The 17195-nt window shown below is 44.0% G+C and overlaps 1 protein-coding gene across 5 annotated transcripts in view; it reads left to right on the top strand.

Moving 5' to 3' along the window:
* The window catches only part of FGF12 (fibroblast growth factor 12), a 229177-nt gene that overhangs the window by 114970 nt on the left and 97012 nt on the right, over positions 1-17195 (top strand). The window contains exon 1 of one of the 5 annotated variants that reach the window (XM_075571046.1): positions 15220-15564. The exons of the other annotated variants lie outside the window; for them this stretch is intronic. Within the exon in view, the coding sequence (XP_075427161.1) occupies positions 15366-15564 (199 nt within the window). The 5' untranslated portion in view covers positions 15220-15365. Of the gene's footprint in view, positions 1-15219; positions 15565-17195 lie in introns of those variants that run through there. 5 annotated transcript variants of the gene reach the window in all.

The raw sequence follows: 17195 nt of genomic DNA, 5'->3' as shown, positions 1-17195 counted from the left end.
GTTATTCTGCATGGGTTTTGTGAAGTTGATTTTGAACGCTTGTGTATCCACCAGTGTTTTATTACTGTAGCTCCTGAACGTTTCAATCAAATTCATGTGTCACACAGAGTGAGATCAATTGGCTGGGTCTGCAATGAAACCCACATACTCAGCCACAAGAACAAACTAGTGGTTATGGTGTTGATATTAAATGCACAAGTCTTAGTGTTTGATTCTAACTTCAGGATCACAAAAAGGTTGGGAAGTAAAGAAAGGATCATGGGAATTAAGGATGTTTGTGATATGAAAAGGCAATGACCTGTTTTACCAAAGAGTGCTAGGGTCATGTACAACGCTGTAGATAGAAATATACAATAAGAAATATACAATAAGTATGTCTACATTTAACGTAGGTTGAACTCGATGGACATTTATGTTTTTTCAACCTCACCTACTAAGTTCTGTATGTATCAAGATGGTCACTGAGGCTGAGCAATAGGTCATGGAAAACGATTTCGTATTATTTAAAATTCTACTCGGATGTTGTGCAGATTATATATATTTAGATCGATATATATATATACGATCGAGAGAGAGAGAAATCTACCTATATAGATCTCTCTCTATCTATCTACTATATATATCTGTATAAGCCTGTCACGGGAGACCAGGCATTTACACCTTTTTAACTGGGATCATAACATTGAGCAAAAGAAGGAGGTAAAACAAATTGTCATTTATTCCTTAGAAACAGACGCACAGACAGTGAATTACAATATACAGGAACAAACACACTTACTGGGGGCCTGGGCTACAAAACTAAACCGTCCTTGTCGAAATAGTCCGTGAAACAAAGTCTTTAGGTTACTGGGACTTAGCCCGAAAAGTCCTGTAACTCAATTCGGCATGAATTACCAGACGCCACCGCGGTATCTCTGCCGGAGCTGCCAAAATCCCTTGACCGGGAGATAGCACCAAACGTCCTGATTCTCTTTTCGGCGCGTATTTCCAGCCGCGACCGCTACGTTCTCTTCTCAGAACGTGGCCCCGAAAAGTGGGACTTAGAAAATGTCTTGCCTTAAAATTTCTGAAGCCGGCAAGAGCATCTTTTGGCGAGTTTGAATTTGCCGCTCCTGGGTTGGCGCTTAGAATATATATATAATTACTTTTGCAAGATATAAGGGAGGGCGGGGAGATGGAGGGTAACAGAATAAAGAAACAGGAGGGGGTAGGAGGGGGGCACAAACTGATGAGGGTACAGAAGCTGCATTCATTAAGTTTGTTAAACATTAAAGTGAAAAATAAACCTGTAAGTTTCAGGTAGATATACGTTTTCATTTGAAAGCCCCATACTGTATTTACAAAGTTGAAGCTTTGCCGTAGTTTTTCTAAAGAGAACCTTCTTCCTTTCTTTCAATGCCTTGTTTCGGGAGAGTGTCTAAAAGGGCAGGTCCCTAATACTTTAATGAAATATGCCATCATTTCAACTTATATAAGCACTTTGTTGCTATTACTGACAATGTACAAATCATACCAGCGGGAGGGAGTTAGACTTGTTTTATGATGCACAGAGAATAACAGAGTGATGATGTGTTACCCAAAATGCAATCTCTCCAAGGCCTTGCAGAATGGAAAAATCTGCTGGCACGGCGTGGCCACTGACCCAGGGGTGACCCGCGTGTTTGCTTCCACACTTCAGCTGTTTCACACCGACCAGAGAACACATATTTCAATAAGATGTTACTGTGGTTTTGAGGACAGAGTATCCAGATTTATCTATGTATAAAAGAGACCCCATTGTTACCATGCAGCACAGTAACAATACACTCCATCAGCATTGGTGCCAATAGTGAGAGGCTCGTTTATCAAGAGTCACGTTTGTAGAGAGTTACTCCGCCAGGCTTATAAAGGAGCAGAATAAGGACAGGAGAGATGCAGGAGTTGGTTAACCCTATATATAGTTGTAACACAGTTTCCCCCCGTCTCTGGAAGATATTACTACTGGTTACTGCTGTTGTGGTGCTGGCGTACCTCTGAGGGTCCAGGAGAGCTGAGCGGTACGCGATGGTGTGGGGAACAGGACAGGCCTTTTGGTGAATTCAGCCTCCAGCTTCAGTGAGCTCCAGGATTCCCAGAGTCAGTCTCCCACCAAAGCAGACTTCTTTCACACCCCTGCCCATTTGACTCCCCCCTAGAACAGCCTGTAACTACCTGCAACTTGCATGACAGGAGGCAGAGAGGAGGCTGGACTAGCCAGGCTACATAGTTTTAGAGGCATAGTTATACATGGGGTGCAGAAGAAAACCACTTTATTTTACATGGAAATGTTTACTTTTATGTAAAAGGGTCTCTCCACTAATGGGCATTTTAGAAATAGTCCAGAAAGATCACAGTTAGTTCAGGTCCTGTTCCTGAGAGAAACCAGCTCCTCCAACCTATAAAGCAATCTGCACAATTGACATCATTTATTTCCTTTTATGTTTGGCGTATAAAACTCATGAGTCTCCTGAAAATAAACGCCCCAAAGACTAAAAGTGTCTCAGCCGTAAAACGTATGCAATACTTTTGCTAATAAAAGCATCAATCCCAATATTGATCATTTATGTTTTTTGCTTAGTTTTTTCCAGCAGGGGATGTTGGTACAAAGCCTGAGAATACAGTACTTTTAAAGCACCCATAAAGTACATATTTTGAAGAAGGTCTGACATTAAACTGCAATAGTGCCATTTGGGACATTATTGCACAGAAACTCCCATTGAAGTCAATCTGCACTACAGCAGTTTAATGAATAACCCCCTAGATCGAGTGTTTTCTTTATTGGATTTGGATAGCATTGCTTGGCACTAGGAGATATACCGGGGGTAGAAGAAGTTTGGTGTAATTATAACATGCTCTGGTGCTTTTCTTTGTGATTTCTGCTGTCCAGCTACGAGCTTTAGATATTTCCAGGTGCATGTCCATTTTCTATATCTCCTTATCCTGCAGGTAAATAAAAACCAGTTTCTGGTCCTTCCCATGCCTTTGTGACGTGACTCCTCTCCCCATCACTGTATCAGGCAGAGCTGGAAGGGGTTCCCCTTCATTCTGCCGGAATATTTCCCCTGTCCTCAGTCTATGAATCTCCATCAGCAAAGGTCCTGAGTGCATCGTGTTCTCTCAGCAGCTGTGCACTGTAGGCGTGTGTTGGAGTGTGACTAAGACCACGATGATTCAGTGGCATTGCAGAATGTGCGAGTGTTGGAAAGGCTTTTAATCCGAGTTGTATACGTTTGTTCCTAAAATATATTGGTGGAGATGTGGTGGTGAAACTTCTCTATTCTTTTCACTATTTCGCCCCATATATAAAGCTGAGATACCCGGCACAGATATATGCACAGAAGGGAACGTCGCCTGAGGCCTGGCGGATTTTTTAATGCAAATAAAAGGGAAAAATGGAGCAAGATAGGTGCAAAACTTGCTATCTCATTATAATATGCGCGTGGGTAAGTATTCCCATAGGCACGCCCCGAATTGCAAACTGCCCCCGAGAACATTAATGCAAAGAGGTGCAAAGTAAAAATGTGTTCTGCCGGCACTTTTTCTCCAAAATTGCGTTAGTACATACATACATCGCTCCTCGTCTCTTGTGTTTAACACCTTGTTGTTATTACAAACATTTATTCACATCCTAAAGAAGAAAACATGTTCATTGGTATAACCAAATACTGTATATTACATGTCAACATTCGTCATAAAAATGCAATCTTTTTCCACTGATTTTGCTTTCTTTTATGTAAATAAATATATATACACATGGTTGTTTTTTCTTGTTTGAAGTTGTGGTTCTGTTGCCCATTAGTTAAATGAATATTGTATGATTTATATAAAAATATATAAAAGGAGCGCTGAGAAAATCTAAATTGGTTTTATTCCCTGTGGTTTTCTAAATAAACTATTTAAAAAGATAGTGCCTTTTTACAATACATTTGGCTTAACTCTTGCATACTGTGTTTTAAAAGCACAGTATGTTATGCATATTTTATATTCAGTTACAAAGAATAAAACTATTTTCCTTTTCTCCAGTGATTGCGGCTCCACTGTCGTCAATCTCGAGGATAGTTAGGAAAACAAATTGTTCACCCATTGGCCACTTTTACAGAATCATTTTATATGTGCGAACAATTTACTGCCCCCTGCTGTCCTGTTTATCTCACGCAGCTCGTATTAATACATGGCACAGGGGACGCGAGTGTGCGGTGAGAACACGAGCGTGCGGTGAGAACACGAGCGTGCGGTGAGAACACGAGCGTGAGGTGAGGACACGAGCGTGCGGTGAGGACACGAGCGTGCGGTGAGGACACGAGCATGCGGTGGGGACACGAGCGTGCGGTGGGGACACGAGAGTGCGGTGGGGACACGAGAGTGCGGTGGAGACAGGGGACACGAGAGTGCGGAGGGGACACGAGAGTGCGGAGGGGACACGAGAGTGCGGAGGGGACACGAGAGTGCGGTGGGGACACGAGAGTGCGGTGGGGACACGAGAGTGCGGAGGGGACACGAGAGTGCGGTGGGGACACGAGAGTGCGTGGGGACACGAGAGTGCGGTGAGGCTGCGGTGGGGACACAAGAGTGCGGAGGGGACACGAGAGTGCGGAGGGGACAAGTACGTGAAGCTCTTTGGACATTTAAGTCACTTGGGCCTGTATGTAAAGCTTTTTTCATAGTTATATTGTCACACAGGGAGAAATTTCCAAAAAAGTATTTTTCCTGTGCACAGCAACAGAGTCAGGTCATGAAGATAAGAAATCTTTATTTAAGCTGCATTCAAAACTGGAGGGTGCAGCACCTTGTGTACACAGGGAGAGATATATCAAGGTGCTGTATTTGCATTCTACTTCATTCTATTGAGCTGTATAGTTAGAGTTTCCTATAAATATAAGGAGTAAGGAGGGAGATATAGGGCACATACTGCAATGTCTTCTCAGTCTCCTTCCCATTTGCTTGTGTCAGGAAAACAACCTGGTCTAAAATGACAAATGTTTAGAAAATGTAAGTAATGTGTAAAGGATTTGTTAAATGTGGCCATAATACTAATTTTAAATAGTCTGTATTTACCTCTGTTGGCTCCCTGTTAAATCCCACACTCTTACTTCCCTTTAATGTGTCATCTTCCTTTGCATTTCTCTAATATTCCCATCTTCAGCACTGCACATCCATGCTTCCATCCATCTCCATCCTACCATCCTCTCAATCTCTCTCCATGCCCCTCCATCCATCCATGCCTCTCCATGCCCCTCCATCCTTCTATCCTCTCAATCTCTCTCCATGCCCCTCCATCCATCCATGCCTCTCCATCCCTCTTCATCCTTCCATGCCTCTCCATCCTTCTCCATCCCTCTCCAACTCTCTCCATCCTTCCATGCCTCTCCATCCTTCTCCATCCGTCTCCAACTGTCTCCATCCTTCCATCCCTCTCCTTGCATCTCCATCCTTCCAGGCCTCTCCACCTATTTCTACTGCCATTGCACACTTAAAAAACATTGTTCTTTATAGCACCTGTCTTTGGAGATCTCTTTCCACCAATATATTAGAGCAAGGGGAGCACAGATGAATAACACCAAAATTAATACCCAAGAGTAAAAAGGTAGACTGGTTAGTTGTATAGCTCCCCTTGCTCTTTGTTTTCTTGGTTAATCGTTTGGGGATGAGGAAAAGCCCCCTATAGGGTTCGAGCAGCGGACAGCGGACCTCAGAGACGTGTACGTGAATTGTGATTTACGTAGGGTCTCCTGTTTGTGATAATATCTTTATTACTTTATTGTCAACCTATGTAGAGAGAGCGCCCAGGTAATTTTTGTCTACCAATATATTAGAGACAGCACTCTTCTGACAACTGTTCAAAATATAGCTAAAGTTCCTTACTCCTACCAGTACTGTTACCACCCTCCCCACCTCCTTCAGACATTAAGATATATACATCTTCAGTATATGCTCCAGTATAAACAATATTCCTAAAATGGTAGCTTTTAAGCACTATAGAACAGACACTGTATATTCTTCTTGTTGCTATATGTAGCCCTTGATCTCTCTCAATGTTGTGTACCTTATTTCTCGATGTGTTATTAATCAGCACTGTGTAATCTAACGCCCCATCATTTCAACCAACACATAGCCAATGGTAGGATTTGCCAATGGCTAAGTAGATGTACTCAACCAGGAGTTGTATTAGCAATGATAAGAAATTCACTGGTATCACTTAGCATTACCTATAATCAGGTCTCATTCTGTTTCTATCTCAGCAATTAAACTGCAAAAAAAAACCAACATCTTGTCAAGGCCAGCTGACCTCTTGGCATCCAAGGATGGGTGGCCTGACAGCTGTCATAATATTGTGCAGAAAGTGCCTTCTGGCTTATTAGACAGATTGAAGAGGATTCACTTGACGAGTCCACCCTTTGAAGATATCTCTTCTGTATCTTATGGAAACCTTCCATTCACATCTCGGCCGCAGGTTTTTTTTATTTTTTTTATTTCCCTTGGCTGAGATCTAATCAGAAAACGTCTGCTCTGACTTTCAGCAAAGTCAGATCAATGTAAACTTTAAATGAAAAGTCTTCACTGACCAGGGCTGCGGCAAAAAGATCATTTTGAGGAGGACCGCTTACGGGCAGAATATGTAAAAGAACATGCTCTGGTTTGCTCACCTCAAACTCACACACCAAGCAGTCTCCTCTCCTGGTCCTTGTAGTGGCAGACTGCATGTCCATCCCTGAGCAACGCGGGATTATTCCATCTGTTCTGCAAAAGATAACCGTTCTTGCATCCAACCAAAATAAGCGTGTTTATCCACATGCTGTACATGCCGTATAATAAATGCTTTTGCAGGTAATTACGCATTTTCTCAGGATGACATGAGAGCTTTTTCAGCAGGAATCCCTGCAGTTTCTTTCATTGTTTACAATTCTTTCTGCCTAATATATGAAAAGGGCATCTTCTCATATAGGACTGCAGTGGTGGTAACGCCAGTCCCTGATATATTATCCCATACCCATGCGAGGGGGGTTACAGTAAGTAAAAGAGTTTCCCTGTGTGACTTTCCCTGTCGAGTAATGGAAATCTCCTTCTCTGCCACTTCCATTCCTCAGACCGGAGAATGGCGCCGCAGGATAGGCGCAGGACCTGGCACGTGGTGATCACAGAAGCATTTTAATGTTGATACTTTGATCAGAATGCGCAGTGCTTCCTGTCTGCTCTGGGAATAGACAGCTAGGGCTGTGTCTGCACTCAGGGTTGTGATTGTTACTGTACTTTGCTACAGTGTGACAATATTAGTTTAAAAGTGCAGCCATCTTGCTTAATTTAATACTCATTTTTGTATTTTTAAGCATCCTTTTCATACTTATCCTGTAGTCCTTCAGAAATATCTGCTTGTAAATGGCTTTTAATCACACTAAAGGTGGGTGCGGTACCCTCTCGTACAATAATACAATTTTGCTCTATGATGAAACCCTTCTTATGTACAATGACAATGTATAGATTTATACATTATATACCATTTTTGAGGTGAGGTAGGTGTAAATCTTACACCTTCGGTGCTAAACAGTCCTGCAAATTATTATCCTCTTTGTCACACACTGAATATATTATAATGGAGAATGGTTAAATATCAAAATGTATGCCTCAGTATAATCCACCATTTCCATCTCGTACACTCGGCTTGCTAATGGAAGCCTGCAGTGACATTACAGAAAAATATATCCGTAGTTATTTCCCATATACCGGGCTGGGAATACGTAAGGCTGAGCCAGTTACTGAGAAATAGTTATCCTGACACATTCATCTGGAGCTCTGGACATACTATTGGGAGTGCTCTGGCTGGCAGGAATCTTGAGGTAAGAATAAAAAATAGAGCAGCATGTTCATACGCTATCAGGACTTTAACCCTGTGAATAGTGACCCGTAAAGGAGCAATCCACCTTAATGGATTGGACCTGGGAGGCGGAGGGTCCTCCAGAACGTAATCACACTATTTTCAGCTCTGGAGAACCCCCAGCCCCCCGAGATACTGACTGGTGAACTTACCGGTGTTACTTCCTGGTTTTTCAAGGGGATTTAAATGACCATCCAATAGGAAGCCACAACCGATGATGCTGGAGCTTCCTATTGGCCTGAGTATCTTGGCAACCCAGGGGTGTCCTGCAGCTGCTGCGGTTTGGCTTGGGAGGAGCCCCAGTTCCCAATCCCGTAAAAAAGTAGGGGCTAACAAAGAAATGAGCAAGAAATATTTGGATTATATTTGTATTTTGCCTATCGCAAGTATTTTATTTAAATCCTTGGTAACAAGCTGTTCCATGCATCCAGTACCCTTTCCACGGCGCCACAGTACTTCCTGCCATTCACCACCCCCAGTGTGTCTCTGATCCACCAGCTCCTGTCCCAGGGGTTGCTTTATGTAAACATATAAGACCCTGTATAGATTAAGGGACAGGTTTGTGCATTTGAATTCTGAACTCCGTTAACTTTGACATTCATCCAAACTGAACTTTGGAAACACATTTTCAAATCCAAGCAAAATTCCAGCCATAACCCGAAAAAGGCTCATCCTCAAACTTTTGGGTTCCTAAATGAAAAACTCGCAAGCAATTGCACAAAAGTTCGAATTTCGGAAAACAAATAAAACATTTTTTGTTGCTTATTTTTTAGAAAACCAGTAGTTCTGGAAAAAAACAAAATACTAAAAAGTTTTACATCCAAAATCGAAAAACCAGTAAAATTATATTCCTTCAAATAATGTACAGTATATCAATAATATGCAAAATATTAGGTACTCCTTATCTTTCTGCCTTCTTTCCCAGATATTATTAGAAATAACAGATATAAATTGTTGTTTAACAGTATGCCTTAAATGGCTTTTTTTTCTCTCTCTTTCTCTCTCAAAAATTAATTCAGATTCATTAGCTTCATAGCTCAATATCTAATCTTCTTCCCAGGTTCCTGCAGTGTTACATGAAAATATGCTGTTATTCTAATTCTGCTCTTTTCCCTTCCAAATCTTATTATGGATATTTAAACCAAGGATAACAGAACACATTACATTGGAGAAAAAAAGGGGTAAATAGCAGAAAAACTGAAACTACTCCAAATCTCTCTGAATTGTTATTGCATAAAAAGAAAGTTAATATGTATACAAAGAAGAGTAAGTTGCACCTTCCAGAGAATCCAGAGCATTGGAAAGAAATTAACTTTAGATGTTGCACTTTCTGCACAAAGCCAACACACGATACATTACTGATCTGAAGAGCTTGCAATCTCATTGACTAGCCATTAATTCCCAAAGACTTAAAGGAGGAATCTAGGCTAAAAGCACATTCATGTAATCATCCCAGCATTGCATCAACATGAGGTCGCACGCATAGAATTAATAAAAGATAGCTGGGCATCTCAGTTTTCCTAATGAAATAAACTGACAACAACAATTGATTTTACGGCTTAACTTGGTGTTTCTGACTACTTCCGTAAGATCTTATTGGTATAAATCTGACTTTTCCTGTAGATACGATGATAGCAACAATGGAATAATACTTGAATCCGTTACGGATCAGTCCTCCCTTGCTGCGCACAAATATTCCATGCCGTGAGATACAGAAAGTTGTAGGCACAGAAACGCAGGGTTAATGGTTATGAAACAAGAACATGGAAGGAAGGTCTTGTAATAGGAATGGTCTTAAATAAAGACCTTTGTAAGGTTAGCAGACTGCTAATCCCTTTTGTTACATCATGGATTTACAGATACGATGAGGTATATATGTATATATATTTGTATTCATATACAGTACTGCTGGCTACAGGTAACTGCGGTGCGTGCATACCTGTGAGTGTCCAGGAGAGCCGAGTGTCCGCGATGGTGTGGTGAACAGGACAGGCTTTTGGTGAATTCTACTTGCTTCTCAGGGTGTCAGCGCCTCCAGCTCCTGTGGGCTCCAGAGTTCCCAGAGACAGTCCCCACCAGAACAGACTTTTTTCACACCCCTGCCCAATAGACTGTAGACTGATGCAGGGGTATACAACATGGGATGCTTTATTGAGACATCCACTGTGGATGGTATTAGAGCGGAGGCAGAGTAGATTGATCTGGGTCCTAGACCTCTTGATGGTGCTTGGCTCTCTGATAGCATTGTGGCCTCAGATCTCTCTCTGTCAGCTCATGAGGGACTGCCTGGCATGTCTCACTCCCAGCAGGGAGGAGCAGCAGCACACACCTCCTCTCCCTAGGAGGGGTGGAAGAGAACTCTCTTTGCTTCCTCACCCCAGGAGGGTGGGAGCTGAAATGCTATAATTTAGCACTTCCTCTCTCATGCACCAGAAGGGGAGGGCACAAGGCCTGCACCACGATTGGTTATACGCAGACCCCTGTGTCACCACCACTCCTGTCACTCAGAGAGTCAGCATGAGGAAGGGGGGGGGGTGTCAATGCCCCTAGGATAGCCTGCCACAGCCTGTAGCTACTAAGGACTTACGTGACAGAAGGCAGAGAGGCAGTCTGGACCAGCCATTGCTACATATATATATATATATATATATATATTAGAAAAAAGAAAAGAGAAGCGCCCGATCCTTGTGTAAAATCAGATGAACAAATTTAATACGTCATGGACAAGACAAATGCACACTTATAATTTGTCCGATAAAATAAGGCATGTTATGGGACCAGCCCATGCACCAACTGAAGACTCCACGGTGTATAGGTATCCACAATGGTTCCAGATCTTGTGTCTGCAAAAGCCGCTATCTCCAGGAGAAAAGTTCTTTATTTTAGGAGCGCTTGTTTGCAGCGTGCGGCCGCCAATCACCTCTCCTGTGGAACACCGGGACCCGGAAAGATCTCAGCATACGTCCTCACGTCTTCACGCTGGTGCCAGGAACTAGTCGACCACCGTAGTTTCAATGCCACGTGACCCTACGCGTTTCTTCCGTCTCTGCGGATTTCATCAGGGGATCTTATTGGCTCATTCATCATATGGTTTTATGTGTTTAGTATTTTGTTCTTTTAATGAGCCATTTTTTACGTGTAATTTTTTGGTTAGTTCAGTCCCATGACACATTTTTGGGTCATTTTTTGGTATTTGCATTGGAAATCAATTTCCATTTTTATTTTTATTTTTTTAGTGTAAAAATTGTTTGGTATTTTTATGCACACTTCGTTGTTTTTTATTCATTTTTTATTCAATTTATAGGCAAGTGAATTATTTGTTTCATGCCATATAACATTGATTAACTTAATCTAATTAGTTAATATACCTGGTGTAAATACTTGCCACATCTAATCAGAGCTGCAGCAATTTGGGTGTGGTGGGTGAAGGGCGCTGTCTATATTACTGTTATATATATATATATATATATATATATATATATATATATATATATATATATATATATATATTACTGTAAATTGGGTACAAACCCAAACACTTTTCCTGGTTTCTGCAGCACTTTGTGTTTGGGAGTGTGGGAGACCTAGATCATGTGCACAGACAACAGCTGCCAACTATGGTCATTACTTTAACAAACTTGGATGGAAATCATGTTGAGTAACAGGCATACAGCTATGGCAAAATCTGTCAGCTAGAAAATCCGCTTCTCTCACTGTGGAAGTGGAAGTGAAATAATTGGGATATGAAGATATTTTGCATTATATACAACAATTACGTCAAATTTGGAAGTATATGACAAACAAACTTTAAATAATGATTGACAGTTCCGCATCTTTAACCTCTGTGCTGCCATTTTTGCTAGTCTGTCTGTCAGCAAAAAAATAACAATCTTTTGTTTATTTAAATATAACACAACGAGTTTATCATTGCACTATTACACACATCACTACTCTCCACGTGCTGCCCGTGGGGGACATAGAGGGCCGCGGGGGACATAGAGGGCCGCGGGGGACATAGAGGGCCGTGGGGGACATAGAGGGCCGCGGGGGACATAGAGGGCCGCGGGGGATGTAGAGGCCCAGTGACCACTAGAAAGTGGAATTGTTCTCATTGGAACTTCTTTTTAATGGAAGGTAATGTGCATGTGTGTATATATATATATATATATATATATAAATATATATATATATATATATATATATACTATAAGATACCACCGCATATGCTCTGACACTGAAGACAGAAACAGGCATCTCACAACCCTGACCGAATCGTTCAGACAGAAGGGATACAAACCAAAGACCATTGCCAAAACTATTACATCTGCAATAAAAGCCCCACGAGAACACCTGCTACAATACAGACAGAAAGAACCTACCACACGCATACCACTAGTGACCACATACAACCCTACCCTAGAGGGAATACGAAAAATAATCAAAGATCTGCAACCCATGCTGACAGAGGATGCGACATTAAAGGAAATGTTTCCCAAACCTCCCATTCTTGCATTCCGGCAACCACCAAACCTCAAACAGAAATTAGTCAGCAGAAAACTTCACAACTATTTTAAAGACGTGGATAATGGCACAAAACCGTGCAGCAACAAACGCTGCAAACTCTGCAAACATATTTGCCAGGATCCCACAGCAAGTCACAACCATAGAACATTCAATGTTAAAGGATCATACAACTGCACATCCAGAAATATAGTGTATATGATTCAGTGCAACAAATGTGACCAAGATTGCTACATTGGGGAAACCAGCCAAAAACTACAAGGAAGAATGAATATGCACAGACACTCTATACTCCATCACGAAGAAGGAAGATACTGCTCACCTGTGGGACATCACTTCTCACAACTAGATCATTCCATAAATTATCTAAAAATCAAAATCCTCAATGGAATGTTTATAAGCACCCAAGAATGGAAAACATTTGAACTCAGAATGATAAGACTCTTTGACACCAAAATCAAAGGACTTAATGCGGACATGGGTTTTCTCACACCCTATCAAAATTGCTTGTAATTATCCTGCTTGCCTCTATTCTTATCCACACTTTCTCTCCCCCCCAGTTCCCCAGTTTCCCTCCCCCTCCCCACCTTCCTTTGACACTGTCCCCTGGCTTCAAACACTTAACACCCTACCTTATCTACAGTAAATATCTGTTGTTTTTTTTTTTTTCCTCTCTCCACACTGTTTTAGCCATAGATTCCTTTGTATATCAGTATTGCCGACCTGAAGAAGAGAGGATAACTCTCGAAAGCTTGTCCTATGACATAAATTGTTAGTCCAATAAAAAAGGTATCACCGAATACTGAAGAACTCATATATTCTGCACTATCGCAACTGGACTAACACGGCTATTTTCTGCTTTATATATATATATATATATGTATATATATATATATATATATATATATGAGTTTTGGTGTGATACATTGCACTTTGCTCCCGCTATGTTCATACTGGTTGCGTAACCAGCGGAGCGCCTCTGGGGGTCCGCACTGAAGACCCCGGGCGTGTGCTATACATTTAGATGTTATGCTGGAGATATCTGTAGAATGATGATGTGTAAGAATAAAGTATTTTTTTGATATGTCTAAGATGACATTACACTGCTCTTGTGGCCCTTCTATAAGTCCTTTTTCTGGTGAGTCCACTTTGGAAACCTAGTTTAAGAGCCCTGCTATACATATTTAGAGAGGTAGGGTGAAGGTTTTTCTGAAGAGATTACTATCTAATTCCCAGTTCCTGCGGCATACAGGCTATATGTTGCTGTCTCTCCCCTTCCATTAAACACTTTAGTGATTGTGACCGGATTACTCTCTATGTTTATCAAAGTTAACCCCTTCTGCACTAGTGCATCCAGTTTATTTGCAAGCATTTCAGATGATCCCTAGGACTGCAGAGAAAAAGGGAAAATCAGTATTCAACATGTGTTTAAAATGAAAGAAAAACACCTTTGTAACTTGTTCGTCTGGTCCTTTTATTTAGAAGGAACAACTGGTGTTAGAACAGAAAAAGCAAGTAATACAGAAGCATTCACTTCTCCCTTACACTTTTATTCTAGGGCTGAGAAAAAGCCCACACAGGGTTTCCAGTCTGAGAAGCCAAGGGACAGACTACATGTGAACTGCAGTTCCCTTGGTCTGCCGGTGAGAATCTCTCATCCAAACCTCGATCACGTAGGATTGCGTAGAGAGGAGAGATAGGGGAGACGAGAGGGAGGGAGGGAGAGAAAGCTGCAATACTACGAAGCACTGGAGTAGCTTCACATACAGCAGTCTCCTGCATGCATCCAGTGGCTGATCTCTCCATCCTCCCATGTGAATGAACCTGGGGAAGTTCTCCTTGGCTGCTTCCTCCCCCAGATCTGCCTCATTCTTGCGTAATACTCTGCCCCTTTTCTTTAATCATAAATGGGATCCTCACCTCTACCGACTGGGACGTGGGGCTGGGTCCTTTGCTGACTTTAGGATGGTTCTTTGTTTCCTGAAGGAATGCTGATTACAGAGGTCCCACAGGGTACCGGCAGGGGGGATCCATTCTCCTCCTGTGGCCTGGGATCTTTTCTGAATTTAAGAGAAGCTATTCACAGGGGCAGTAAGAGGGGGCTTGGTCGACCTCTCTGAATTGTTGGGGAAGTTAACCCAGTGCACTTGGAAGCCCCCCCCCCCCCCCCCATTTAAGTTGTGCATTATTACAATGTATCCCTGGCAGCTGACATTGTTAGATCGGTGAAGCGATGGATTTCTTGTGGTATTTAAAGGCCTACATGTGCAAAATGCGTGACAGTGACACTTGGGATGTTTGATCCCTCCCGGGATTGTCACATATGGGACCTGGCTGCAAATATTTAAAGGGAATGTTTCCTGACTGGATCTGTGCTGGGAAATGTCCCTTCGTGATGCTTCATGCTAAATAGGGATTTACACAGGAGGAAACTGCAGGACGGTAACGGTAACCAGTGATTATTACTCCATGGGATGCACCAGCATGATCTTCAAGCTGCAGGATTTACCTAAATGATCCCTCTCCCTGTCTACCCCCCTACTAGCTGCTGGGACCTGTTGGGGCTCAAATCTCTGCATCTGATTTCTTCTAAATAGCACAGAAACAAACCTCCCACCTTGTACTTTGGGGGAAAAGTGTCACGTACTGGGGTCTTTGCCTCGGACACTGCCGGACATTGGGGATTGTGCGTGGATTTGAAGTCCTCTAATTTCTTATATACACATTTGGGGGGGGGGGGGGTAAGATATATATTTGTAGCTCTTCTCTTCACATTGATATCCGGGGGGGGGGGGGGGGGGGATTGCTGGACTTACACCTGGGAGCTTCTGGGTGAAGAATTGAACTGTTGAAACAAACAGAACATCCCTGTTACCTTGATGCAGACTGGTTGAGTTTCGTTACAATACTGTATTCCGGAGGGTGGGAGTGGGGCTGAAAGCTGCCAGTGGGAGTCATGGCTGCGGCTATTGCCAGCTCACTGATCCGGCAGAAGAGGCAGGCGAGGGAGTCTAACAGTGACCGGGTTTGCACGTCCAAACGCCGCACTAGCCCCAGCAAGGATGGGCGTTCCCTGTGTGGGAGACACGTCCTGGGGGTGTTCAGCAAAGTCCGGTTTTGTAGCGGGAGGAAGAGGCCGGTGAGAAAAAAAACAGGTCAGTGTGAATCCCCCAGTATCCCCTTCCCACCCACACCCACTGTGAGAGGGTCCCCCGCCACCAACTGAGAGGGTCCTCTCATCCCACTGTTAGAGGGTCCCCCGCCACCCACTGAGAGGGTCCTCTCATCCCACTGTGAGAGGGTCCCCCGCCACCAACTGTGAGAGGGTTCTCCTCTCATCCCACTGTTAGAGGGTCCCCCGCCACCAACTGTGAGAGGGTTCTCTCATCCCACTGTGAGAGGGTCCCCCGCCACCAACTGTGAGAGGGTTCTCCTCTCATCCCACTGTGAGTGGGTCCCCCGCCACCCACTGTGAGAGGGTCCTCCTCTCATCCCACTGTGAGAGGGTCCCCCGCCACCCACTGTGAGAGAGTTGTTGCCCTGCCACTCACTGTGAGAAGGTCACTGCTCTCCCATCCACTGTGAGTGGGGTCCCCCATGCCACTGTGAGAGGATCCTTCCCCACCCCACTTTGAGAGGATCCTCACCCATCCCACTGCGCAAGGATCATCCCCCATGCCACTGTGAGTGTGTCCTCCACCCATCCCACTGTGAGATGGTCCTCCCTCATCCCACTGTGAGAGGGTCCTCCCCTCAATCTACTGTGAGCAGATCCTCCACCCATACCAATCTAAGAGTGCCCTCCACCCATTCCACCATGAGAGGGCCCTCCATCCATCCCACCGTGAGAGGGTCCTCCATCCATTCCACTGTGAGAGGGTCCTCCCCCATCCCACTGTGAGAGGGTCCTCCCCTCACCATACTGTGAGAGTGTCCTCCCCCCATCCCACTGTGAGAGGGTCCTCCCCTCATCCCACTGTGAAGGGTCCTCCCCTCAATCTACTGTGAGCGGATCCTCCACCAATCCCACTGAGAAGGTCCTCACCATCCCACTGTGAGAGGGTCCTCCTACAACCCACTGTGAGAGGGTCCTCTCCCAACCCATTGAGGAAGAGTTCTCACCATCCTACTGTAAGAGTGTCCTCCCCCCATCCCACTGTGAGTGTCCTCCCCCCATCCCACTGTGAGAGAGTCCTTATCATCCCACTGTGAGAGGGTCCTCTCCCCATCCCACTGTGAGAGTGTCCTCCCCCCATCCCACTGTGAGAGGGTCCTCTCCCCATCCCACTGTGAGAGAGTCCTTATCATCCCACTGTGAGAGGGTCCTCTCCCCATCCCACTGTGAGAGGGTCCTCTCCCCATCCCACTGTGAGAGTGTCCTCCCCTCACCATACTGTGAGAGTGTCCTCCCCCCATCCCACTGTGAGAGGGTCCTCCCCTCACCATACTGTGAGAGTGTCCTCCCCCCATCCCACTGTGAGAGGGTCCTCCCCTCATCCCACTGTGAAGGGTCCTCCCCTCAATCTACTGAGAGCGGATCCTCCACCAATCCCACTGAGAAGGTCCTCACCATCCCACTGTGAGAGGGTCCTCCTACAACCCACTGTGAGAGGGTCCTCTCCCAACCCATTGTGGAAGAGTTCTCACCATCCCACTGTGAGAGTGTCCTCCCCCCATCCCACTGTGAGAGTGTCCTCCCCCCCTCCTCATCACAGCTTCCTATATACATACAGCAGAGAATCACACTCAGATCACCCGTACTGTGATAAATTCATCTAGACAGGTA

Source organism: Ascaphus truei, chromosome 14 (assembly GCF_040206685.1).
Source record: "Ascaphus truei isolate aAscTru1 chromosome 14, aAscTru1.hap1, whole genome shotgun sequence".
Taxonomy (NCBI): domain Eukaryota; kingdom Metazoa; phylum Chordata; class Amphibia; order Anura; family Ascaphidae; genus Ascaphus; species Ascaphus truei.
This window is presented reverse-complemented; position numbering and strand designations above follow the sequence as displayed.